At 38.7% G+C, this 26,481-nt stretch overlaps 1 protein-coding gene across 3 annotated transcripts in view; it reads left to right on the top strand.

The window, feature by feature from the left end:
• Positions 1-1,475: 1,475 nt before the first annotated feature.
• ATRNL1 (attractin like 1) overlaps positions 1,476-26,481 on the top strand; it is a 211,900-nt gene continuing 186,894 nt past the window's right edge. For all 3 annotated transcript variants that reach the window (XM_039237622.1, XM_039237623.1, XM_039237624.1), the window contains exon 1: positions 1,476-1,868. In XM_039237622.1, coding sequence (XP_039093553.1) covers positions 1,576-1,868 — 293 coding nt within the window. In that variant the 5' untranslated portion in view covers positions 1,476-1,575. The remainder of the gene's footprint in view (positions 1,869-26,481) is intronic.

Here is a 26,481-nt window from a genome sequence, read left to right on the forward strand (position 1 = left end):
TGGCTGCAATTTTGTGTTCTGCTTCCTTTCTCATGGGTTGAAATACGCTTCTTAGAGAAGGCACGAAAGTACAGAGCAAAAATTTCAGCATATGCTATCAAATCTTGGAAAGTCACCTAAAGGAGGAAAAGACAGTCGCTGAGAAAGGCCATCTTTCTGGGCATCATCTCTGCTCTTAAGGGGGGGGGGGGGGGAAGCCCCTGTGTTGCAGTATTTTTCAAGGCAGAGTATTGTCCCAGCTGGAGGAGGAAACACTGACAAGAAGAAAAGGAGGTACCTGGGGTTCCGAGGCAGCCCCGGGAAGGGGTGGCGTGCCCAGGGCTCCGAACCTCCCAGCTCTTTGTTGGGGGCGGGGGAGTCGTCGTTTCCGTGGAAGAAATGGCTCCCCCTCGGAGAAGTCCCTCCGCGCGGTAGCGGCTCCGCGACCCTCGCCGGCCCCCAACCCCCGCCCCTCCCTGTTCTCGCGGACCCCACAGCGCGTGGGACCGCGGTGCCTTTAAGACTTTTGCCTGCTGCACATGCTCAGCTCTTTGTGTGTTGTTGGAGTTTTTCTAAGAAAAAAAGAAGAAACCGTCAGGAGGATGGGGCGGAGGAAGGGGAAGCGCGGCGGGGAGAGCGCTGCACTTTTGCAGCCCTAGTCGGCCCACGGGCAGGGCTGCTTTTCGCTGAAGCCGCGAAGCCGGCCGGTCTGCGGTGTCGTCCGTGGGGCTCCGGGCGTGCTTGCAGCGCGTAGGGCCGGGGTCCCCCGCGCGGGCCGGGGGGACGGCACCGCGGGCACGCGGGCCGCACCTGGGGGGCCAGCCTCCCCGCAGCTCGCGGGCCGGGCCGGGCGGGCGCGCGCAGGGGAGTCCCGGGTCCCTGTCGGGCGGGGCGAGACCACGTCTCGCGGCCTGTTGGGGGGGGGGGCAGCGTGGGCACGCGCCAGCAGGGGCAGGCGGCCCAACGCACCGCGGGCTTCGGCCGCAGCCCCGGTGGCCGGCTGACGGCACGGGAGAAAGGATGGCTGCTGGGGGGCCGCCGGCCGCCGGCCGGGCGGTGCGGGGCTGAGCCCCGCTTCCCGAATCCCCCTCCCGCGTTGGGCGCGCCCACCTCGGGGCTCCCGCGGGCCCCCGCCCTACCCGGCGCGCGGGGCTGGAGCCGCGGCAGTTGGCGCGCGGCGCGGGGGAGGCGGGGCCGCGCGCGGGGTCCCCTCCCCCTCCCCTCCCCCTCCCCCTCCCGCAGGTCCCCTCTAGAGCGCCGCTCTCCGCCCGCGCCGCCCGCGCTCTGCCTTCGGCCCGGCCCGCGGTGCCGCGGCAGCGGGCTCGGCTCGCCGGGGACAAGGTCAGGAGACCGTGAGGCGATGCTCGAGTGCGAGTGGAGGGAGCCGAGCGGAGGCGACGGCGACTGGGCTCTGTCCCTCCTGACCGGGGAGCCGGACTGGGGCCGGCGCCGGTGAGGGGAGGAGGAGAAGCGGCGGCGGCGGCGGCGGCGGCGGCGGCGGCGGCGGCGCGGTTTTCTCCGGCCGGATTTCCCCTCCTGGAGCATCGCTGTCCGCGCCCGCGAGCGCAGCCCCGCCGGGCAGCGGCCCCGGGGAAGATGGAGCCGGGGGGCCGGGCCCGCAGTGGCCCCCCGCAGCCGGCGGCCCCGGGGCTGTGGAGGGCTCGGCCAGCGGGCGGCGGCGGCGGCGGCGCCTCCTTCTGGCTGCTGGACGGGAACAGCTGGCTGCTGTGCTATGGCTTCCTGTACCTGGCCCTCTACGCGCAGGTGTCCCAGTCCAAGCCGTGCGAGAGGACCGGCTCCTGCTTCTCCGGCCGCTGTGTCAACTCCACCTGCCTCTGCGACCCGGGCTGGGTGGGGGACCAGTGCCAGCACTGCCAGGGCAGGTTCAAGTAAGTGCCTTCGCCGCCCCCCTCCCCTCCGCCCTGCCCCGCACGCGTCGCGCCCCCTCCCCGTCCTTCGCCCCCCTCCCCCTGCTCTCACGCGGCGTGGGGTCCCCGGGCTCGGAGCCACCCGCGCGGCACGCGCCGCCCGCTGCAGCCCGGGAGCCCCGGGGCGCCAGGCCCCGACCGCCGGGCACTGGAAGCCCTTGCCGTGGTCCTGACGCCCGCAGCGACTCCTGGTCCCCTGCTCATCAGCGTTTCCGTACTCAGGTGCCAAACATCATTTTGTTAGGTCCCTATTTTTTAATAAAAAATGATGCAAGTAACTCCTGAAATACTGGGACATTACAAGATGTTCAAACAATACACAAGTGTAAGGGTTAAAAGTACCTCCCTCTACTCCCATCCTTCTCTCTCTCTCTCTCTCTCTCTCTCTCTCTCTCTCTCTCTCGGTAACCAGTGATAACATTTTAGTTTATTTAGCAATAAAGAGTTTATGATGGGGCTAGTCTGTGCCAAACACTTGGGCGCCTGACGTGGATTATCTCATTTGTTCCTCACAACTCTGTGAGTTACTAGCATTATTATGCTGGATTTACAGAGAGAACTGGAGGCAACGGATTTAAGTACTTTGCCCAAGATTGCACAGTAGTAAGGGCCGAGTTGTGATACCAAATCAGTTTAACTCTAGATTGTTCACTTGTAGCCAATATACTATGTTGAATTTGTTAGGACAGTTTTAATTGAGAATACAGAAGTGACTCTGGGTTACATAAACTGATGAACTATCTGGACCTTTTAATGTGGTGAAGATAATGGATTTTTAGAATTGTTTCACTATCAGCTGTTGTGTGAGAGCATCACTGTTTTTTTTCCGAAGTGCAAGGCCCCAAGGAGTTTGCTTTACAATAGTAAAGGTACTTTTTCCTTATTGGTTGATAATTCTCACGTTTCTGCTTGATAGGAAAAGACATGGGTGAATGTGGGGGAGATGCTTGAGGCCATTAGGGTAGCCACCCGCCAATCTGCAGGTAACAGCCTTTATTAAGTAAGGCAACTTCTTAGACTTCTGGATGGTTACTGTGAAGCTTGCTGGCTGTTTTGTGGCTCTGAAATAACACTGTGTAGATTTCTGATATTTATTGTCAGGATGATAGCAGAATCTAAGTGAAATGTCTCCGTCTCTAAGGCAGAGGTAGGAATATTGTTCACCTTATTAATAAGTTATAGGAAAATGTCCTGGGAGTTCCATTTTTTTGTTTTATTTGGAAAATATCCTGGAAGTTTTAAATACAGTATATTTTCTTTTTTTTTTTTTAAACTGTTGTTAGTTAAAACAATGCTCCTTAAAGCTCATTGTAAAACTATTTTTTTTTAAAGGACACTGCTTTAGGTAAATCCTACTATTCACATATACAACAGGCTTTTGGAAGTGAAATCTCAAAATGAAGCTTTATAACATTCATTTGGAGCAAGATCTCACTTCATACTTTCACAAATTAGTATAATAGTATAGTTTTTGGTACTTATTTGTAATTTGAAAGAGGTATTGTTAAAGGTTTTAAAAAGTGTTGCAAGATGAGGAAAGATGTCTTATTGACATCTGGTTTGTGCTGGTTTGTAGCCTTTGTTTTTTCCTTAAGTGTTTTTAAACTTTGGCTATGACAATTTCAGCCAGCCTTTTTACCAGCCAAGAATTTTGAACATATAAACTGGCAGCAAAAAATGAAAAAAGCTGCATCAATTTTTACATCTTTCTATTAATAGATAGGAAGATTGCTTGGTTCATATGTGATTTAGGGATTTTGGCCTTTGTGTGGGTGGATTTGCTCCATTTATCTAAAGAGGACAAAGATTGCTATAGTCCTTAGTGCTCCTATACACAATTTATAGTAGTGGAACTTGTTAATCAGCTAAATCAGCAGCCTGTAACCTTACTAGCAGATATTGTCCCAGTTAGTAGGCAAGGTCACAGATCAAGTTAAACTAGCTTAAATAACATAGGGAGATGATGTTCATAAACATAATATGTTGTAGTGAGCACAGAATAGCTGTTTAAATATAGTTAACTAGCAAATCCTGAACTAATCACTGAATATAAATAATTTCTTTGGAAACTGTTGTTTCCTATGGTTCATTGTACCGTATTGGTAAGTACTTTTTGATTTTTCTGTGGAATACAAGCTATTAGTTAGATAAATACAACTGGCACTACTCTGTGTTTTATGTATATGCTTAGGGGGTAAAGCGTGGGTTAATGTTAAAGGGAAGAATCAATTTAGAAGATAAGAATTCTTCCTGGTAGAGTATATGCTAAGCTAAGGAAGGTTTATTTGAAGTTGGTGGCTGATTTTATTCAGCATTTGGAGTAATAATGTAGTGGGAAAGACTTTAACTGGAAATTCTCACTTCATTAATTATCTTGAAAATCCTTTACTAAACTGAAGGATAGCAACCTAGCAAACAGATATCAGAAATGATCAATCTTGGGAAGCAGGTGTCAAAATTAATTGGCTGGTTCCATGGTAACTTAGTTTCTTTTTTCTACTGTAGGGATTTCACCGAGAATAAGAGTATTCCTCAAATGGTTCTTTAGAATGGAAGATTAATGGTGGTGGTGGTGGTGAGGGAATGCAGAAGCAAATATGGTATTAAAAGTGCTACTTTAGTTCTTTTAGCATTGATTCCAGTCTTTTATCTGTTTCCATTTGAAAAGAATAAAACACTCAGAATTACAAGCCATTTCTCACATGGGTAAAACAAAATGAATACTGATCTTTGACTAAAGGTAGACTGAAATGTTTAGGACTGAGAATCAGAAAGGACAGTGCCTATTTGAAATATAATAATCAAGGATATGATATATGCTAATTTGAGTTATAGTTACTTGAGTAGTTTAGTATAACCTTAGTCTAGAAAACATTTTGCTGCCAACTTTACTTAAATGAATGACATTCTCTTTTATAAACTAGTTTTTTAGAATTATTCTGTAGAATAGTTGAGATTTATATTTATATAAATTTATATTTTGTGATCAGACTTGGACATTTTTCTTACTAATGTGACTTAGGTGCCTATGACTTCTGATTTCTAAACAAAACCTAAATTACTGTTCTGAGATTGGAAAAATACCTCATCAAGAGTAATTTCTAAATGTAAATTTATTATTAAAACACATTTATTGAATATTTTTCTAAAATCTGTTACATCTTATTATATGTTTAATGTGTATATATTTATAAAAAATGTTTATTTTGAGAGAGAAAGAAAGTGCATGGGGGAGGGAAGGGACAGAGACAGAGAGAGAGAAAATCCCAAGCAATTTCTGTACTATCAGTACAGAGCCTGTCACGGGGCTGGATCTCACAAACTGTGAGATCATGACCTGAGTCAAACTCAAGATTTGAATGCTTAACTGACTGAGCCACTCAGGTGGCCACTGTATATAGATTTTTTTTAAAAACCTCTTAGGTTCATCAAATGTGGATGCTGAAATTCTCATATTTATAATAGGAATATTCTATTTCTGGTGACAGCAAGATGAAGATACACTGTTAGGAATTTCTTTGCTATTATGAACAGAAAGGGGCACGGTTAATTATATAAATATGTTTTCTTAAGTGCTATTAAAGAAACATATTTGGAATCTTTTTTATTAATAGCAGGGAAACTGTCAGCACTGAAGTTCCACTGAATACTCCCTGACCTGAAGTCTATCTTCTTTCTCCTTCCTTCTTTCCTTTCTTTCCTTCTCTTAATTTCTTAATGCTTTTACCCATAAGTTTTTTTTAAGTTTTTATTTAAATTACAGTTAGTTAACATACAGTGTAATAGTAGTTTTACGTATACAATATAGTGATTCAGCACTTCATACAACACCCAGTGCACATTGCAGTAAAGTGTACTCCTTAATTCTCACCCCCCCGCCCTTTCTGATACAGTCTTCTTTATTTTAAACTAAGGTTATTATATGTAGTTTATATACATGGGTTTATATTGTTAAAACATACAGTTACACAGTAGAAATTTAAAATAATCTAAATAGAATGTTTCTAAGATCCTAAATTGATAAAGTGAGTTACTTTACTTGCACTAGCATGGTTTCTAAGATCAGCTGTCTGCAGATTTGACTTTGCTCCTCCTTTCCTTTTTGGTCCTTGAAAGTGTCACATTTCTTTTGGTTTTAGGGCAATTCATACATGCTATTTCTTCCCTAAATTCTCTTTCCTATCTGGTCTTTGCTTGGCTGATTACTAAACATCTTTTAAATCTTAGCTTACACTAGTACCTAAAGGAGGCTTTTCTGACTTATTATTATGCACGTTTATCGCAATCTTTTTCCTTTTTAGTACTTTCAAAAGGAATTATTAGAATTATAATTTTTCATTATTTTTTAAAGACCTTTTTTGAGGTACAGTTGACATGCAGTAAACTGTAAATTTTAAAGTTTTGTCTGTGAAACTATCACCCCAATCAAAATCATAAAAATCTCTGTCACACCCCAAAGCTCCATGTGCCCCTTCGTAACCCCTCCTCTCCTCCCTGCTGCTACTTCCTATCCTCAGGTAACTACTGAGCTGCTTTCTGTCATTACAGACTTGTTGGAATTTTTAGAATTTTATAAAAGTGAAATTATACACTGTGTATTATTCCTTTTTGTCTGGCTCATTCACACAGTGTATTTATTTTGAGATTCATTAATGGTGTACCAGAAGTCTGTTCTTTTAATTGCTGAGTAGTAGTCCACTGTATGGATATGCCACAATTTGTTTTTCACCCACTGATGGACATTTAGGTTGTTTCTAGTTTCCACTGTTCTGAATAAAGTTGGTATAAACTTTTATGGACATATGCTTTCATTTGTCTTGGGTATATACTAAAGGATGGAATGGCTGGACCACATAGCAGATACATGTTTCTGTATCTTTTCAACAAGCTAACAAACTGTTTTCCATAGAGGTTGTATAATTTACATTCCCACCAGCAGTGTAGGAATCTTCACATTCTCACCAACACTTGGTGTGGTCAGTCTTTTAAATTTTGGCAGTTCTAATTTGTAGTGGTATGTCATTGTGGTTTTAATTTGCATTTCTCTAATGACTAATGGTGTTGACCATGTTGTCATGTGCTTACTTGTCTGTATATCTTCTTTGGAGAGCTATCTGTTTAAAACTTGCACATTTAAAGATATTTTTATCATTGATTTTTATGAGTTCTTTACACATTCTGGATATTAATTCTGTATCAGATCTCTTATTTGTTAATGTTATTTCCCAGCTGGGACTTGTCTTTTCACTCTCTGAACAGTGTTTTCAAAGAAGACAAGTTTTAACATTTAAAAAAAAAATTAACTTATTTATTTTTGAGGGGGAGAGGGAAAAGGAGAACGGGAGAGAGAGGAGGGAGAGGGAGAGGGAGAGAGGGGGAGAGAGAGAGAGAGAGAGTGAAAGAGAGAGAACACAAGTGGGGGAGGGACATGGAGACAGGGAGATGCAGAATCTGAAGCAGGCTATAGGCTCTAAGCTGTTGGTGCAGAGCCCGATAAGGCGCTCAAACCCATGAACCATGAGATCATGACCTGGATCAAAGTTGGATGCTTAACCAACTGAGCCTCCCAGGTACCCCAAAGAACACAAGTTTTAAATTTTATGAATTCATTTCTTTCTTTTAGGAATTATACTTTTGGTCTTATATCTAGAAGCCTTTGCCTAGGTCATAATTTCTCTTTAATTTTTTTCTAGAAGTTTTCTAGTTTTAGACTTTACATTTAGGCTTATAGTTTATTTTGAGTTAATTTCTGCATATGGTGAGAGGTGAAGAATTCAGTTCTTTCTTTCTTTTCTTTAACATATAGAAGTTCAGTTGTTTTAGGACCATTTTAAGAAGACTGTCCTTTCTCTGATAAGTAGCTTTGTATCTTTGCCAAAACCAGTTGTTTATATATTTGTGTGTCTATTTGTGGACTCGACTCTGTTCCATACAAACTCTTTGTATGTCAAGGCAATAATATCTTGGTTATTGTAGCTTTTTAAGTCTTGAACTCAGCAAATATTAAGTCCTTCAATTTTGTTCTTTTTTGAGTTATTTTGGCTATCCTAGGTTCTTTGCGTTTCCTTATGAATTTCAGAATCAACTTGCCAATTTCTCTGAGAAAGCCTGCTCAGATTTTACTTGGGATTGTGATCAGTTTGGGGGGACAGTTGACATCTTATTAATACTAAGTTTTATGACTCAACATGGTATATATCTCTCCTTTTATTTAGATTTTCTTTAATCTCACGGCAATATTTAAACATTTTCAATGAACAGTCTTACAGCACTTGTCAGGTTTTTTCCTAAATATCTCACATTTTTGGATGCTGTTGTAAATTATATATATTTTTACTTCAATTTCTGATTGTTGCGATTATATGGAAATACAACTGCTTTTTTAAAGTTAAGCTTGTGTCTTTCAGTCTTACTAATAAGCTTATTAGTTGTAGTAGATTTCTATAGATTCCTTATGATTTTTTGAATAGATGATTGTGTTGTTTGCAAATAAAGATATCTTTACTCCTACCACCTCACGTCAGTCAGAGTGGCTAAAATGAGCAAATCCTTGAACTCTAGATGCTGGCGAGGATGTGGAGAAACAGGCACCCTCCTACACTGTTGGTGGGAATGTAAACTGGTACAGCCCCTCTGGAAAACAGTGTGGAGGTTCCTCAGGAAACTAACAATAGAACTCCCCTGTGACCCAGCAATAGCACTGCTAGGAATTTATCCAAGGGATATAGAAATGCTGATGCATAGGAGCACATGTACCCCAATGTTCATAGCAGCACTCTCCACAATAGCCAAAACATGGAAAGAGCCTAAGTGTCCATCAATGGACAAATGGATCAAGAAGATGTGGTTTATCTATACCATGGAATACTACATGGCAATGAGAAACAATGAAATCTGGCCACGTGTAGCAACATGGATGGACCTTGAGGGTGTTATGCTGAGCGAAATACGTCAGGCAGAGGAGGACAAATATCATATGTTTGCACGTATAGGAGGATTAGGAGGAACTTAACGGAGGACCATGGGGGAGAAGAAGGGGGGAAATGGTGGGGGAAAGGGAGGCAAACCATGAGAGACTCTTGAATGCTGAGAACAAACTGAGGACTCATGGGTGTGGGGGGGAGGGGAGGGTTGGGCATGGAGGAGGACATTTCTGGGGATGAGCACTGGGTACTATATGGAAACCAACTTGACAATAAACTATTTGTAAAAAAAAATAAATAAATAAAAAGGCAGGAAAAAAAGATATCTTTACTCCTTTCTTTGCAATCTGGATGCCTTTTATTTTCTTGCCTTATTTCACTGCCTAGAACCTCCAATGCAGTGATCTATACATGTGGTGGCAGGGGTCAACTAAATGTCATTCCTGATTTAGGAGGATAATAAAGAATCTTTAACCATTAATATGTTATCTGTAAGTTTTTTGTAATTCCCTTTTATTGCATTGAGGATGCTTCTTTCTGTTCCTAGTTTGTTGAGAGTTTATTGGGATGGATATTGGATTGTGTTGAATACTTTTTCTGCATCCATTCAGGTGATCATATCATTTTTCTGTTTGTTGATATTACGAATTATATTGCTTTCATTTGGTGTTGCCTTCATTTAATTTAACATACATTAACTGTAAGTTCAATATATATAATATATATGACTTTATAACTAGAATTTGTTAAAATTTATTGACCAGAATATTGTCCATCATGGTAAACATTCCTTGTGCATGTGAAAAGAATGCATAGGGTGGGTGGAACATTCTGTACATTTCAGGAGATTGAGTTGATTCATGGTTTTGTTCAAGTTTTCTAACACCTTTCTGATTTTCTGCCTACTTCTATCAGTTCTCGGAAGAGAGGTATTAAAATCTTCAGTTATAATTTTGCATTTATCTTTTTCCCCCTGTAATCTCATCTGTTTTGCCTCATGTATTTTGAAGTTTTGTTATTAAGTGCATGAAATTTTATATTCTGTCCTCTTGATAAATTGACCCCTTTTTCATTGTGAGATGACTGTTGAAAAGATGATCCTTTTTTCATTGATGTCTTTGTACCTTTGTTGAAAATCAGTTGGGTATCTGTGTCTGTGTCTGTTTCTTGACTCTTGTTCTGTTCCTTTGATCCATGTGTATGTGTCTGTCCTTTTGAGAGTCTCTTTTTTTTGACTGTTGTAGCTTTATAGTTAATTCTTGAAATTAGATAGTGAGATTCCTTTAATTTTTTATTTTTGAAGACTCATTTAACTTTTTCAGTTATTTGCTTTTCCACATGTTAGAATCAGCTTGTCAGTCCAAAAAAAATTTACTGGGATTTTGAGTGGAATTTTATTGACTTGGGGTCATTTTGGGAAGAACTGACATCTAAAGAATACTGACTTATCCAGTCCACCAACACGATATATTTCTTCATTTATTTAGGTGCTCATTTATTTCTTGCATCAGTGTTTTATAGTTATCAGATATAGATCCTACATGTATTTTGTTAGATTTATACTTAGTTTGTGTTCCTTGATGCTATTGTAATTGATATTGTTTCTTTTAATTTGTTTCCATTTGTTCATTTTTATTATGTAGAAACACAATTGAAGTTTTAAAAATTTATTAAATTCAAGTTAGTTAATATACAGTATAATACTGGTTTCAGAGGTAGAACCCAGTGATTCATCACTTACATTTAACACCTAGTGTTCATGCCCTCCTTAATGCCCATCACCCATTTAGCACATCCCCCTACCCACCTCCCCTCCAGCAACCCTCAGTTTGTTTCTGTGTATTTAAGAGTCTCTTTTGGTTTGCCTGCCTCTGTGTTTTTATCTTATTTTTCCTTCCCTTCCCCTATGTTCATCTGTGTTTCTTATATTCAACATATGAGTGAAATCATATGATAGTTGTCTTTCTCTGCCTGGCTTATTTTGCTTAGCATAAGACACTCTAGTTCTATCCATGTTTTGGCAAATGGCAGGATTTTATTCTTTTTGATTGCCGAGTAGTATTCCATTGTGTATGTGTACACATACATACATATATACCTACCACATCTACTTTATTCACTCATCAATTGATGGTCATTTGGGCTTTTTCTATAATTTGACTATTTTTAAAAAAATATTTATTTTGAGAGAGAGAGAGAGGCAGAGGCAGAGAGAGAGGGAGACAGAGGATCTGAAGCAGACTTAGCGCTGACAGCTGAGAGCCTCATGCTGGGCTTGAACTCATGAACTGTGAGATCATGACCTGAGCTGCAGTTGGACGCTTAACTGACTGAGCCACCCAGGTGCCCCAATATGGCTGTTGTTGATAGCGCTGCTATAAAAACTGGGGTTCATGTGCCCCGTCTAATCAGCATATTTGTATCCTTTGGATAAATAATGCAGTTGCTAGGTCTTAGTTAGCCATTCTGATAGGTGTGAAGTGATATCTCATTGTGGTTTTGATTTGTATGTTTCTGATGAAGAGTGATGTTGACTTCGTATCCTGCAATGTTGCTAACCCCACTTAGTTTTAGTAGCTTTTCTTATAGATTCCTTGGGATTTTCTACATAGACAGTTACGATATCTGTGCCTGGAGACAGTTTTACTTCTTCCTTTACAATTATATGCCCTGAGTTTTTCTTCTTCCTGTATTTTACTGGCTAGGACCCTCAGCTTGATGTTGAATGAAAGAATAAGAATGAATACCCTTGCCTTGTTCCCAATCTTAGGTGGAAAACATTGTTTTTAAGCATTAAGTATTACACTGGCTGCAGGCTTTTTTGGTAAATACCCTTCATTAAGTTAAGAAAGTTCCTTACTATTCTTTATTTTGAGAGTTTATAAAGTATAGATATTGAATTTTATCATATCTCTTTTCTGTATCTGTTGAGAGGATCATTTGGTTTTTCTTCTTTAGTTGGTTGATATTGGTGAATTAAATTGATTATCAAATGTTTAATCAGCCTTACATTCCTGGGATAAACCCCACTTGGTTACAATATATTATACTTTTTGTATTTTGCTGTATTTGATTTGCTATTATTTTGTTGAGGATTTTTGCTTTTGTGTTCTCAAAAGATACTACTTTGTAATTTTCTTTTCATGTAATGGGTTTCCTTATTATGATAATGCTAGCCCTATAAAATGAGTTAGAAATTGCCCCCTCTTCTGTTTTCTGGAAGAATTTATGTAGAACTGGTATTACTTTTTTCTTAAATGTTGGTAAAATTCATCAGTGATGCCATCTGAGCCTCAGATTTTCTTTGTGGAAAGGCTTGCAACTATGATTTAAATTTTTTTATAAGTTCATTTATTGATTTTTTGAGAGAGAGATAAGGGGTGAGGGGCAGAGAGAGAGGGAGAGAGAATCCCAAGCAGGCAAGTACCATCAATGCAGAGCCTGTTGCAGGGCCTGAATTTGTGAACCATGAGATCATGACCTGAGCCGAAATTAAGAGTCAGATGCTTAACCCACTGAGCCACCCAGCAGCCCCTGAATTCAGTTTTTAAAATAGATGTAAGGACATTCATTTCATTGATTTCTTTTTGAGCGAGTTTTGGTAGATTGGACTATTTCATCTAAGTTTTTAAATATATGGGCATAAAATTATGTATAATACTCCCTTATTATCCTTTTAGAGTCTGTAGAGTCTTTAGTAATGTTTCTTCTATTTCTGATACTGGTAGTTTACATTTTCTTTCTTTTTTCTTGCTTAGTCTGTAATTATTGATGTTAATAATCTTTTCAAATATATTCAAATTAAACCAAAAGAATATATTTGGTTTAATTGATTCCCACTATTTTTTTCTTTTGTTGTTTTCAGTTCATTGAATGCTGCTTCCTTGGGTTTTAATTTGCTTTTTTTATTCTAATTTCTTAAGATGAAAAGTTTAGATTGTTAATTTGGGATTTTTTTCTCCTTTCTAATGAAAGCATTTTAATGCTATATGTGTTCTTCTAAGCACTGCTTTAGCTGCGTCTCCCATATTGATATGTAGTGCTTTCATTTTTATTCAGTTCAATATATTTTCCAGTTTTCCTTTAGACCTCTTCTTTGGCTTATGTAGACCAGTTTTGTTTCATTTTCAAATATTTAGGGATTTATCAAAGGTTTTTTTTGTTTTTTTCTAGTTAAATTCCATTATCTTTGTAGTAGCTACCTTGTATGATTTCAGCCCTTATAAATTTGTTAAGACTTGTTTCTGGAAAAAATATGGTGTATTGTGTATATTAATATGTGCAGGTGAAAATAATTCTGTTGAGTGGAATGTTACAGAAATATCAATTAGGTCAAGTTGGTTGTTGATATTGTTTAGATATCTATATCCTCACTAGATATTCTGTCTGGTTCTGTTGATTGCTGAGAGAAGAGTTTTAAAGTCTCCAACTATAATTATGGATCTGTCTGTTTCCTTTCATTTCTCTTAGTTTTGCTTTTGTTTTGAAGCTTTTTTGGTCTGCGCATATACAATAGAACTGCTATGTTTTTTTGGTGAACTGACCCATTCATCATAATATTGTTTCCTCCTTTTTTTTCTTTGGTAGTTGTTTCTTCTTTGACGTCTACTTTGATATCAGTAGCCACATATAAATATATATATATTTCAATCCAATCAAATAATAGTTTTTTATGTTTTTGTATTATTTTTCAGTGGTTATGCTAGTATGCTATGATTACAATATGCATACCTACCTTTTTGAATCTATTCAGAGTTAATATTATTTTATTTCAGGTAAAATTAAGTTTTAGAACCGTATTTGTCCATTTATCCATCCCCAATGACCTTTGCTATAATTGTCATATACATCAAATATGCTTGTATGGCAGACCTCATCAGATAAAGTTTTAATTTTGCTTTCAACAATATACATATTATAAGGAACTTGAAGAGAAATATTGTCTTTTATATTTTCTTGGATATCTGCTCTTTCTTTTGATCTTTGCTTATTTCTAGATAGAAATTTCCTCCCAGGGTCATTTTCCACTTTTTTAAAAAATTTCTTTTCAAACATGACTTGGTGATGTATTTTCTTAAAATTTTTTTGGCCCAATAATACCTTTATTTTGAACTTTTTAGTGAGGGATGTTTTGCAGGTGTAGAATTCTAGGTGGTCAATTCTTTCAGCATTTTATTTTTTGTTTATTTTAAAGATTTTTTTTTTTTTTTTTTTTTTTAAGTAATGTCTACACCCATCAGGGGGCTCAAACTCACCACTCCGAGTTCAGGGGTTGCATACTCTGTTGACTGAGCCAGCCCGGGACCCTTCTTTCACCATTTTAACTCGATTTGGTCTGTTCTTTTGGGGCCTTCCGTGGCTTCTGGTGTGACGTCCGCAGTCATTCTAATTGCTTTTGTTCTGCATATAGTGTCATTTTTCTCTAGCTGCTTTCAAGATTTTTCTATGCTTTTTGCTTTAAGCAGTTCAGATTATGATGTATCTGGATGTAGCTTTCTTTAAATTTACTGTGGGTAGGGTTTGCTTAGCTTCTTAAATTTATATTTATGTGTTTCACCAAAATGGGATTTTAAAAAATTATTTTTTTTTATCATATTTACCTGCAGTAATCTTTTTTGTGTCTTTTTCTGGGGCTTCAGTGGCACTAATGTTAGACTTTCAATTTAGCTCCACAGGTTCTTGAGGTTATGATTTTTTTTTTAAATCTTTTCTCTTCCTTCAGGTTGTATTATTTCTTTTGAACTATCATTAACTTCACTGACTGTTGCCTCTCTCGTCTCCATTTTGCTTTTGAACCCATCAATCAGGTCGTTTTAAAATTTAAGATGTATTTTTCAGTCCTGGTATTTCCATTTTTTTAATGGTTAATCTTTCTCTGTGGAGGATTTTTGTCTTTTCATTTTATTTTAGTGTCTTTATCTTTGCCTTATGGAGTCTAGTTATAGTAGTTAATGTCTGATGATGCAAATTTTTGAATCTTCTAGGATTAACATCCATCGATTACCTTTTCCCTTGAGAATTGTTTACATTTTCCTAGTTCTTTGTATGTTCAGTGACTTTCACATTTATTCTGGGCATCATGAATGTCATCTTGTATAGGTTATGGGTCCTGTTACATTCTAGGGAATGTTGATTTATTGATCTGCCTATTGTTAATTTTATTTATTAAGCCACAAACCAGTTAGGTTCAAATAGCACATTCTTTGTCATGCTTTCTGAGGGCAATGGTTCTAATCTCAGTTATATTTTCAAAGCCTTTGGATCTGAAAGCACACATGGCACTCATGGATTAGTCTGAGACTTGTGCAGTGTTTTAATTCAGTTCTCAAAGCTGCTTTTGGGTCTGTTCCTCATCTGAGCTGCTCAGATTGAGACTGAATCTTGTATGGGTTCATACACAGAACTAGGGTATTTCCATTTTCAGCTTTCTCTTCCTTGCCACACCTTACATACTCTGGTTTGCAGGGGCCCCACCCAGTCATTTTTGCTGGAAAGACAGAATTTTTCCTCTTAAGAGTCCATCTATACATGTATGCCCTGCTGCCATTCTCACGGTTTGCCATCCTTTTCATCTCGATGGCCTTTGTTTCAGTTAAGTCCTGAATTTTTCTCTTCTGGGTTGTTATAGTAGCTCTTTAACTGATCTCTTTGCTTCTAATATTTCTCCTGCTAATCTCTTCTTTATTGCTACAGAGTTTGCTTTATAGAACACAGATTTGGTTATATCTCTTCTTGGAGAGTTAGACTATTTAAAGCAGGGGCTCTACGTTTTCTGATGAGGAATCTATTGTCATTCAAATTGTTGTTCTGTAGTAATGTATCATTTTCCTCTGACTTTTTTTCCTCTAAAATTTTCAGAAATTTAGTTATGATGTGTATGGGTGTAGAATTCTTTGAGTTTATTTTGTTTGTTATTTCTTCTGCTTCTTGCTTTGTATCTTTTTATCTTTTTCAGAATTTGTAAAATTTTTCTTATCATTTCTTCAAGTATATTTTTCACTTCCACACTCTCTTCTTTTCCCTGACTCCAAAGAAACAAATGTTACATCTTTTCTTACTGCCTTCTTGCTCACTAAAGCTATGTTCAGTCTATTTTCTTTCTATTCAGGTTGGATAACTTTTATTTATCTATCTTTATGTTTCCTGATTGTTTCCTCTCTCATCTTCATTCTGCTATTGAGCCCATCTGAGCTGGTATAGAAAGTTTCATTTATTATATTTACTTTTTTTAAAGTATTTTAAAAAATCTTTATTTTGAAAGAGAGAGAGAGACAGAGGGACAGAGACAGAGCATGCACAAGCGGGGGAGGGGCAGACAGAGAGAGAGAGAGAGAGAGAGGAAGAAAATGAGAATCCCAAGCAGGCTCCATGCTATCAGTGCAGAGCCAAATGCAGAGCTTCAACTCACGAACTGTGAGATCATGATTTGAGCTGAAATCAAGAGTCAGTCGCTTAGCTGACTGAGTCATCCAGGCACCCCCTCTCCCCCATGTATTATATTTTCCATTTCATTCTTTATGTCTTCTATTTCTTTGCTTGAAACTGTTATTTTTATATTTGTTTTGAAAGTGTGTACAGCTGCTTGTTATGCCATTTTTCTGATAGCTGCTTTAAGATTCTTCACAGATAATTTTAGCATCTTTGCCATATCAGTGATGTTACCTCTGATCATCTTTTTTTCAGATGAGTTGAGATTTTCTTGTTTCTTGGTATGGCAAGTAATTTTGGATCATACCCTGGATATTTTGAGTATTGTGCATGAGATTTTGGTTCCCGTTTAAATGTTCTGTTGTAGGAGGCAGTCAGCTCGTTCTGGTTCAGCATATTTTTTTAAATACACAGCTTTATTGAGTTGTAATTTATATACCATACTATTAATCATTTTACATGGTTCAGTTGTTTTTAGAATATTTGGAGAGTGGTGTACCCATCACCATTATCTAATTTTAGAACTTTTTTTTTTATCACTTGGTAAAGAAACCTTATTTTCATCAGCATTCACTCCATATTTCCTTTGCCTGCCAACTCCACTAATCTGGGTGACCACTAATTTACTTTCTGTCTCTGTGAACTTGCCTATCATGGACATGTTATATAAATGGGATCATATAGTGATTCCATTGTTTTGTCACAGGCTTTTTTCACTCAAGTTTCATTCCTGTAGCATGTGTCCATTCCTTTTTATTGCTGAATAATAATAACTCCATTGTATTGATATTCTACATTTCGTTAATCCAGTCATCAGTTGTTGGACATATGAGTTGTTTTTATCTTTTGGTTATTATGAATAATGCTGCCATGAATTTTTGTGTACCAAATTTTTGTGCAGACATATATTTTCATTTCTCGAGTATGTACCTAGAAGTGTGATGATCCATTTTTTTGTGCTGAGATTTGAGTGCCAGTTTAGTTTCCAGAGTCTTGGTTGTACTATTCTGCTCTGCCCTGCTTGTCTGCTACCATTCTGAGATGCAGGTGATATTCCATACCATAGTCAAATTCTAAAACTTTTTGTTTTGTTGATTCAGATCTGTTTCACATATGGGCTGCCTGAGCGTGTACCTGGGACTTCATACACAAGATTTGAAAGATCTCCTTTTTCACCATCTTCATCTTTGTAATCTCTGTTTTCTATACAGGCTGATGAGAGGTGCTGACTCTGCCAGCATTTGTTTAGTGCAGGGTGGGGATGGCCCACCTCAGAGTCTCTGCAGCTGCTAGAACTCCAGTGATGAGATGCAGGGGTGCTGCCTCTTTGCTGATGTTAGTTTAGTGCAGGGCAAGTCTCATTGAAGGGACCCCACCTCCACTTTCTCTCCTGGTGAGGAGGGGAAGGTACTTATTATTTTTATAGGTAAAATATAAGCATTAAAAAAAACCACTGTATAAATTAGAAACATTCAAGTTGATTATCCGTGTCCATAAAAAAATAGAACTTAATTTAAGAGCATTTTCTAGGTTTTGATATATTAAGTTTAATGTCAGGCTTCATTTGGACTTTTTGACAATATAATTATGCTAATAATGAATTTTTTCAGGAAAATTGAATTTATTGTTCTATTTCATATAAGAATAATATAGCAATTAAACTGGCATTTCAAACTTAAATTATGAGTTTAGAGGAAAAGTAGTATAATGTGGTGGAATACTATTTATATATATATAAATATATATATTTATATATATTTGTGGCTGATGGAAATCTTGTGAGATACATATTGCTGTTCTCATTTTACAGTGGGAATAGAGATAGGGCATCTGGGTGGGTCAGTTGGTTAAGGGTCCAGTTTCGGCTCAGGTCATGATCTCACGGTTCGTGGGTTCGAGCCCCGTATCTGCTCTGTGCTGACAGCTAGCTCAGAGCCTGGAACCTGTTTCACATTCTGTATCTTCCCCTCTCTCTGACCCTCCCCTGTTCACACTGTCTCTTTCGCTCTCTCTCAGAAATAAATAAAACATTAAAAAAAGTTTACAGTGGGAATAGAGAATGAAAGGCCTGAAATAATTATGCAAAGTCTGATAGCTACTAAGTAACAGGTGTATTGCCAAATCATGTCTGTCTGGCTCTTTATCCATATCAAGCTATCTTTTACTCTTTTTGTTTTAAATTCTTTTTTTTTTTTTTTTAAATGTTTTTTATTTATTTCTAGGAGAGAGAGAGACAGCGTGAGCAGGGGAGGGTCAGAGAGAGGGAGTCACAGACTGAAACAGGCTCCAGGCTCTGAGCTGGCAGTCAGCACAGAGCCCGACGCGGGGCTCGAACCCACGAACCGCGAGATCATGACCTAAGCGAAAGTCGGACGCTTAACCGACTAAGCCACCCAGGCGCCCCTAAATTCTTTTTTTAAAAATATTTTTATTTATTTCTAGGAGAGAGAGAGAGAGAGAGAGAGAGAGAGAGACAGCGTGAGCAGGGGAGGGCCAGAGAGAGAGGGAGATACAGACTCTGAAATAGGCTCCAGACTCTGAGCTGGCAGTCAGCACAGAGCCTGACACAGGGCTCGAACCCACGGACCGTGAGATCATGACCTAAGTGAAAGTCGGATGCTTAACCGACTAAGCCACCCAGGCGCCCCCATCTTTTACTCTTTAATAAGTTTCTCCTTAATTATAAACTCATAATTTTCTGAATTTCCAGATAGCATAGGGGTTACCTAAGATCATGAGTGGTACTGCACTGATAATGTATTTGAGACCTAATTCTGCCAATGTGTCATGAAATTTACATGGATTTTTCTTATTGTTTTACTGAAAACTTGATAAATTTTATCTCCTTGCATTTTTTAAATGATTTTGTGAAATAAGTAGTATTGTTATAACTATTTTACACACAAGGAAACAAGCTTAGGGAGGTTGAGTTACATACTCTTTACAGGACCAAGTTGAGATTCTTGTAGCTTTTCTGAAGTTTTGCCTATTTCTTTCAGTTTCTCAGTCATGTCTTTTTCCTTTTTTAGTGAAAAGAGAATGTTATACATAGTTCTTAAATTGTTCTTTACAAAGTGAATATGAATGGGTGTGTTTTATAGTAGACAGAGGTGTCAAATGAAAAGTCTAAACTTGTCAAACAGTTTTCTATGATGTAATAGTGTTTTGTCTCTAAGCTTGTTGATTATTCAAATGCGTACTGTAATAGGAATTTTTGATGCCTTGTTCTCAGATGGGCTGTGAGTGGTTGGTGAATCCTCAGAATTTTATACAAAATATTATTTGTATGAATTTTTGTAGTCAGGGTGTGGTTAGCCTTTACAAGATTCTCAAAAGTGACCTCAGATCTCAAAATGGTAAGAATCACTATTATAGGAAAGAAACTCAAATAATAGTCACTGTATATGTACAATTTAAAAAGTAATTGTTTCAATGTGTGGAGTGATCTCAAAAGTAGTTTTTTTTTTTTTTTTTAAACATACCCCTTTGGCATGTGGATTATTTTATTTTATTTTATTTTAATATTTTTTATTTATTTCTAGGAGAGAGAGAGAGACAGCATGAGCAGGGGAGGGTCAGAGAGAGAGGGAGTCACAGACTGAAACAGGCTCCAGGCTCTGAGCTGGCAGTCAGCACACAGCCCCGTGCGGGGCTCGAACCCACGAACCGCGAGATCATGACCTAAGCAAAAGTCGGACGCTTAACCGACTAAGCCACCCAGGCGCCCCCAAAAGTAGTTTTTAAATTTATTTTTTTTACAAAAGCTTAGGAAGATTATAGAAGGATAAAAAATTCTTCCTACTTTTAATTGCTCATATCTAAGCATTTACATGTATATAACATATAGACAAAATGTATGTTCATGTATATTTATACACATACATACACCTGACGTATATCTAGAGATTTATATCAGAGTGATGGGGAGTGCTCTAGCATTTCCTCTCTATGTGTGTATCATCACTTTATACATTCTACATTGCTGTTTGTGTATTGTCTTTCCTCTTTCTGTAATAATGTTGTCCACTTTGGAAGTTACTAACCACACATAGCCTTTAAAATTAGTTAAAATTAAAGTTTAAAGGTTCAGTTCCTTTGTTGCGCTGACCATATTTCAAGTGCTCGATAGCCACATGGGCTGAGTGGCTACCGTGTTGAGTGGTAAATATGTAGAATTTCCCTATCATTTCAGGAAGTTTTGCTGGAGAGCATTGTCCTGGAATGTAAGGTCCAGAAAGGCAGACACAGAATTTTTACTGTGTTTTTTCAAACCTTTTATATTAATATCTTTATCAAGATACCAAGATATAACTTATATAGTACACATTTTACAAGTTTAAGGTATGTGATTTACTGGTCTTTAAAATATACTTACAATTGTGAAACTATAACAGTAATTTTAGAACACTTTATTATTCCATAAAATAAACCTTGTACCCAAGAGCAGTCACTCTCCATTCTCTTCCCTCCTCCCCAGCGCTAGATTGCCACTAATCTACTTTCTAGGGACCTTTTAAGTTCACTGTTTTTAATCCCTAATGCCAGGAATATTGCCACATTCAATAAATATTTTTGAATCTGTGAATATGTGTATATATTTTTCTGTAGTCCACTTGGGGAGAAAGTCAAATTACGCAAATGAATTTTTATCTGTGACTTAAAAAATAATTTCCAGGGTACCTTATATAGTCGGAATGAAATCAAAATAATCTTAAACTTTGGATGTATAGAAATTAACTTTCATAATAATGTTTCTGAGGTAGTTAACTATCCTGAGTTATGAAAGTAATTATGTTTCCAAAAATTTAGTAATCTAGGAAGGGTGGTAAACATATTTTAAGATGACCTTTGCACCCTGGTGTTACTGTCATGATTATATTATATGGTGAAAAGGAGATTATTTGAGTAGTCTTAATCAAGTCACATGAACCCCTTAAAAGCAGTTTTCTCAGGTTGCTGGTGGAAGGGGAAGTCAAAGATTGGAGGCACAAAGAGAATTTGACATACCACTCTGGTTAGAAGATGGAGGGGCCATGTGGAAGTGACTGGAGAGGGGTCTCTCAGGGCTGAGAGTACCCCGGCCAGAAGTTGTCAAGGGGATGGGAATCCTGTAACCTCAAGGAGCTGAACTCTGTCAACAAGCCGAATGCATTTAGAAGTGGGTTCTTTTCAAAAGCTCCCAGATAAGAGCCCAGCTCAACTAATACTCATCTGATTCAACAGGGGCTTCTGACCTATGGAACTGTAAAATAATAAATGGATGTTGTTTGAGGTTTTCTAAGTTTGTGGAAATTTGTTACAATAGCAATTAAAAAAGTAAAATTCAGGAACACATTTAGCAACAAATCATTGGAAAAGATATTCTGGTTGAGTTTCAGTTAATCATATTATTCAGTTGACCAGAAGATTAAAGTAATTTAATTCCTTAAGTATGGTGGTCAATTGAGTTTTAGTATTTTTAACAACAGTAGTAATGCAGGTTGATTCATACTTTGTGTACTTCCCTCTCCGCCCTCTTTTTGGTCTGCCATGAATGATGGGAATTAACACTCTGAATAGTTGGCATAAGTACCAATTAATAGTTGGATCCTTGAAAAGAAGATGCTGTGAAATTTTAGCTCTCTGATCCATTTGGCTCTATTTGATCTACAAGTTACTATTCATACCAATCATTTCATTCTGAAATACTACTTGAGTCAAAAGTAAAATGATTCCATTTTCCCTTTACCTGAACCATATGCTACCTAAAAGTGAATAGGAAAAATATAGACAGCTTAGGACTTCAAAATAGTTAGTAGAAGTGAAGTCAGTTTAGTCAGAAGGGGAAGAGGTTGTCCTTATCATTAGATAGTAAGTGAATTTGAAAAGAATAATACTATGCGGAAGAGGCTGTATGACTAAAAAATGCTTACATTGTATAGTCACCTCAGTGACTTAAGGCAATGCTGAGTTGATGAGCTAGAATTCTCATATTTGGGAGTATAATTATTAAAATTTTAGAGTTCAGATTTAGTTGAGAAATAGGCTGAGAAGTCAGATAATGGTTAAAATATCAGCTTTATCAGTGTAGGTATGGAGAACATGAATTTAACATGTGGCCATAATGGACTATCTAATAGTTCACTTCAAAATTAAATTTACCCACAGGCAAAGTTAAGCAACTGCTGGTCCATATTTCTGGGCAGGGCTCTTATGTTGGATGGAAGAAAGTGGGCATAATGCAGAAGGTGGGCATAATGCACCCTCTCAGCCTAGAGTTGGCTCAGCCTTTCATACTCAGTTTTTTTCCCCTTACCTTTCCAGTCAGAAGCCACATCTTCTCCACTGAGGAAGAAAGAAGGTGGGGGAGGAGAGGCCAGGAATGTCACTCTAATTAAAATCCCGACCCCTGGAAACATGAGGAGTTAATAATATATTCTGTTTAACAATCAGTAAGAAATAAATGAGTACAACTGAATCAAATTTTTTCAGAATGAAGTATCTTGCCTGGTAACTTAATTTCTTCCTCTTTGTAGCTTCCTTGCTCAGTAAGACGTCATCTTGACATTAGCCATATTTAACATGGCCAGAAATCTTGAAGTAAATGCCTAATTGTAATATTTGGCTCATAGATATTTAAATGTTTAAATGAAAGACTTCTGAGTACCGAGAATGGTTTCTATCAGTTCCAATACAGCATATCTATAGATGAGTATTGACACATAATAGCTAAAAGGTTATAACGCTGAAAGCTTTTTTTATATAATCTTACTAACATTCATCCTGAAGGCACTGTTTTGTCTTGGCAAGTATTTGAAGCCTGGTTGAGATTGGGAAAGATTTACGAAAGGAATACTGTTATTTTGAAGGATCATAGAAAAAGGTTTTATTTGCTGGAGGAGAAATGGTGATGGTCTTAACAGTAGCATTCTACCAGAAGTCAATTATTTTTCACCTCAAATCATGCAGAGACTGTTATGAGTAGCTCCATCCTCTTCTATCAGATGTGAGAGCTGACTAAGTACATATTGTTTGTTGTCACTGAGGCCCGTTGGTAGAGGAATTGTAGTTAGTGTGTGCTGCTGCCAGTCAACTATTATAGTTAGCTTGGTTTGTGTATTTATATGGTGGAATACTTATGTGGCCAGAATATGGTTTATTCAAATCAGTGTTCTCTAAAGTGGGATGGTATACAAGGTGATGTACTGGAGTGTGGGAAGAAAATATTAGGACTTCTAATAGTGTTATTTTTAATTTCAATTATTTTTAGTTTTTTTCTTAAATAGTGTATTGTCAAGTTGGTTTCCATATAACACCCAGTGCTCATCCCAACAAGTGCCCTCCCCCATGCCCATCACCCCCCTTCCCCTCTCCCCCACCCCCATCAACCCTCAGTTTATTCTCAGCATTCAAGAGTCTCTCATGGTTTGCCTCCCTACCTCTCCCCAACTATTTTTCCCCTTCTTCTCCCCCATGGTCCTCTGTTCAGTTCCTCCTATCCACCTATATGTACAAACATATGTTATCTGTCCTTCTCTGCCTAACTTATTTCGCTCAGCATAACACCCTCAAGTTCCATCCATATTGCTACAAATGGCCAGATTTCATTCTTTCTCATTGCTATGTAGTATCCCGTTGTATAAATATACCACATCTTCTTGATCCATTCATCAGTTGATGGACACTTAGGCTCTTTCCACGATTTGGGTATTGTTGAGAGTGCTGCTATGAACATTGGGGTACATGTGCCCCTATGCATCAGCACTCCTATATCCCTTGGATAAATTCCTAGCAGTGCTATTGCTTGTCATAGGGGAGTTCCATTGTTAATTTTTGAGGAACCTCCATACTGTTTTCCAGAGGGGCTGCACCATTTTACATTCCCACCAACAGTGTAAGAGGGTGCCCGCCACATCCTCGCCAGCATCTAGAGTCTCCTGGTTTGTTCATTTTAGCCACTCTGACCTGCGTGAGGTGGTATCTCAGTGTGGTTTTGATTTGTATTTCCCTGATGATGAGGGACACTGAGCATCGTTTCATGTGTCTGTTGTTCATGTGTCATCTGGATGTCCTCTTTGGAGAAGTATCTGTTCATGTCTTCAATTTTAATTTTTTAATTTTATACTTTAGGGTACACAATATTTTACATAGCACATGTTCATTTATGTGTAAATATACACATTTAAATTATGTAATAAAAATTTTTACTGAAAAGGGAGCATGTTATTAAAGTTGGAAGACTGTGCTCTAGCAGATGAGGTCACCTACATTTTTATCAGGAGTCAGGTGGATGGAGAATACAGACTTAGGAGTGGAGGATGTAGAGTAAGGGAACTAGAACAGTGCAGGCTCACCTGTGTAATACAATAATCTATCACTGTGCAGAAAGGAAAACAGTTAATACCAGTGAATACAACCTTAGAAGTACTCTTCATTTTGTTTAAAAGTTTCCAATTCTTTTTATAAATGTTTATTTATTTTGAGAGAGAGAGTGTGTGTTTGCACGAGTGGGGTAGGGGCAGAGAGAGAGGGCTGAATGAGTTGGGGAGTAGGGGGGAGAGGGGCAGAGGGACAGAGAGAAAATCTCGAGCAGGCTTTGTGCTATCAGCACAGAGCCCTATGTTGGGCTCGATCTTACAAACCATGAGATCACAAAGCCACCCAGGGACCCACTCTTCATATTGTTTAAAAAGGAATCAGTAAGGGGTGCCTGGGTGGCTCAGTTGGTTGAGTATCCGACTTCATCTCAGGTCATGATCTTATGGTCCTTGGGTTCGAGCCCCATGTTGGGCTTTGTGCTGAGAGCTCAGAGCCTGGAGCCTCCTTCAGACTCTGTGTCTCCTTCTCTCTCTGCCGCTCCCCTGCTCATGCTCTGTTGCACTCTATCAAAAATAAATAAATGTAAAAAAAATAAAAAAGGAATCAGTAAACTGTTAAAGAATATTTTAACTAAGAAATTGTTTTATAAAAGACTTCCAGGGGCACCTGGATGGCTCAGTCAGTTAAGCATCTGACTGACTCTTGATTTCGGCCCAGGTCATGATCTCAGAGTTTGTGAGACTGGGCCCCGTGTTAGGCTCTGTGCTGATGGTGTGCAGCCTGCTTGGAATTCCCTCTCTCCCTCTCTCTGCTCCTCCCCTACTCGCTCATGCTCTCTCTTTCTCAAAACAAACAAACAAACAAACAAACAAGATAAAAAGACTTCCATATGAGGATGGCTTGCAAAGGTGACTCTGCACAAAGACTCCCCAGGTGTAGTTGACTAATCTGACTAATCCTTAAGTGGCTGTTGTCGGCACTAAAACCATTTTTTTAAATAGGATTTATTGTCTCAGAGACTTTGTAGTATTACAACTACTGAATTTCTTTTATTTTTATAATGTTTTGATCAAGTTTTGTATTCACAGCCAGGAGAGAGAGCAATACTTCCAATTGATTTAATTTTAATTTTGTTTAATATTTATGCTGGGTTTCCTGCACTTAGTAGTGGCCATTACTATATTTTAAAGAGCACAGCATGTTTAATTGTTCAGGGACTCTAGATTGGGCAGTGTTAGCTACATGAGGCATTTGAAGGCATATGGGCATGTGACAGGCATCTAGATAGAGATTGGCAACCTTTTTCTGTAAAAGGGCAGATAATAGATATTTTAGGCTGGATGGTTTCTGTTGCCATTGCTCAACTCTGCTCTTGCAGCATTTTGGAAGTCTTAGACATATGTGATCAAATGCGTGTAGCCGGATTCCAATAAATCTTCACTTATACAAACAGGCAATAGGCCAGTAGTTTGTGGAGCTCTGATCTACATTAACATGTCAATATGGCTCTCAAGTCTAGAAAAGGAATGCCACAAAGTTTTAAAAAAGTTAGTTGTTTGAAACTTAGAATGCATTGTAGAAACAACATTAAAAAAAGCAAGTTCAGTGTCTGTGTTTCCATGGAGACAATTTCTGCTAACCTCTGTGAGTGGCCATACTTGTTTCTTTATATGCTTGGTAATTTTTTGTTGATTATTGTAATGTTACAATTCTGGAAATCAGTCTTCTCTCTACTCAGGGTTTGTTTTTCTTTTGCTTATGTGGGTTGTAGTCAGTGATTTTTCTAAACTATTTTTGTAATGACTGTGTTCTTTGTTGTGTATGGTCTCTAAACGTTTTGTTCTTTTAGCTTGTGGTCACCTAGTGACATAGATTTCCTTGATTCCTGGAGCCAAGGACAAAATAAGTAACTTTCCTAGTCTTTG

This window comes from Hyaena hyaena, unplaced genomic scaffold, assembly GCF_003009895.1.
Source record: "Hyaena hyaena isolate Hyena2069 unplaced genomic scaffold, ASM300989v1 scaffold_128, whole genome shotgun sequence".
Taxonomy (NCBI): Eukaryota; Metazoa; Chordata; class Mammalia; order Carnivora; family Hyaenidae; genus Hyaena; species Hyaena hyaena.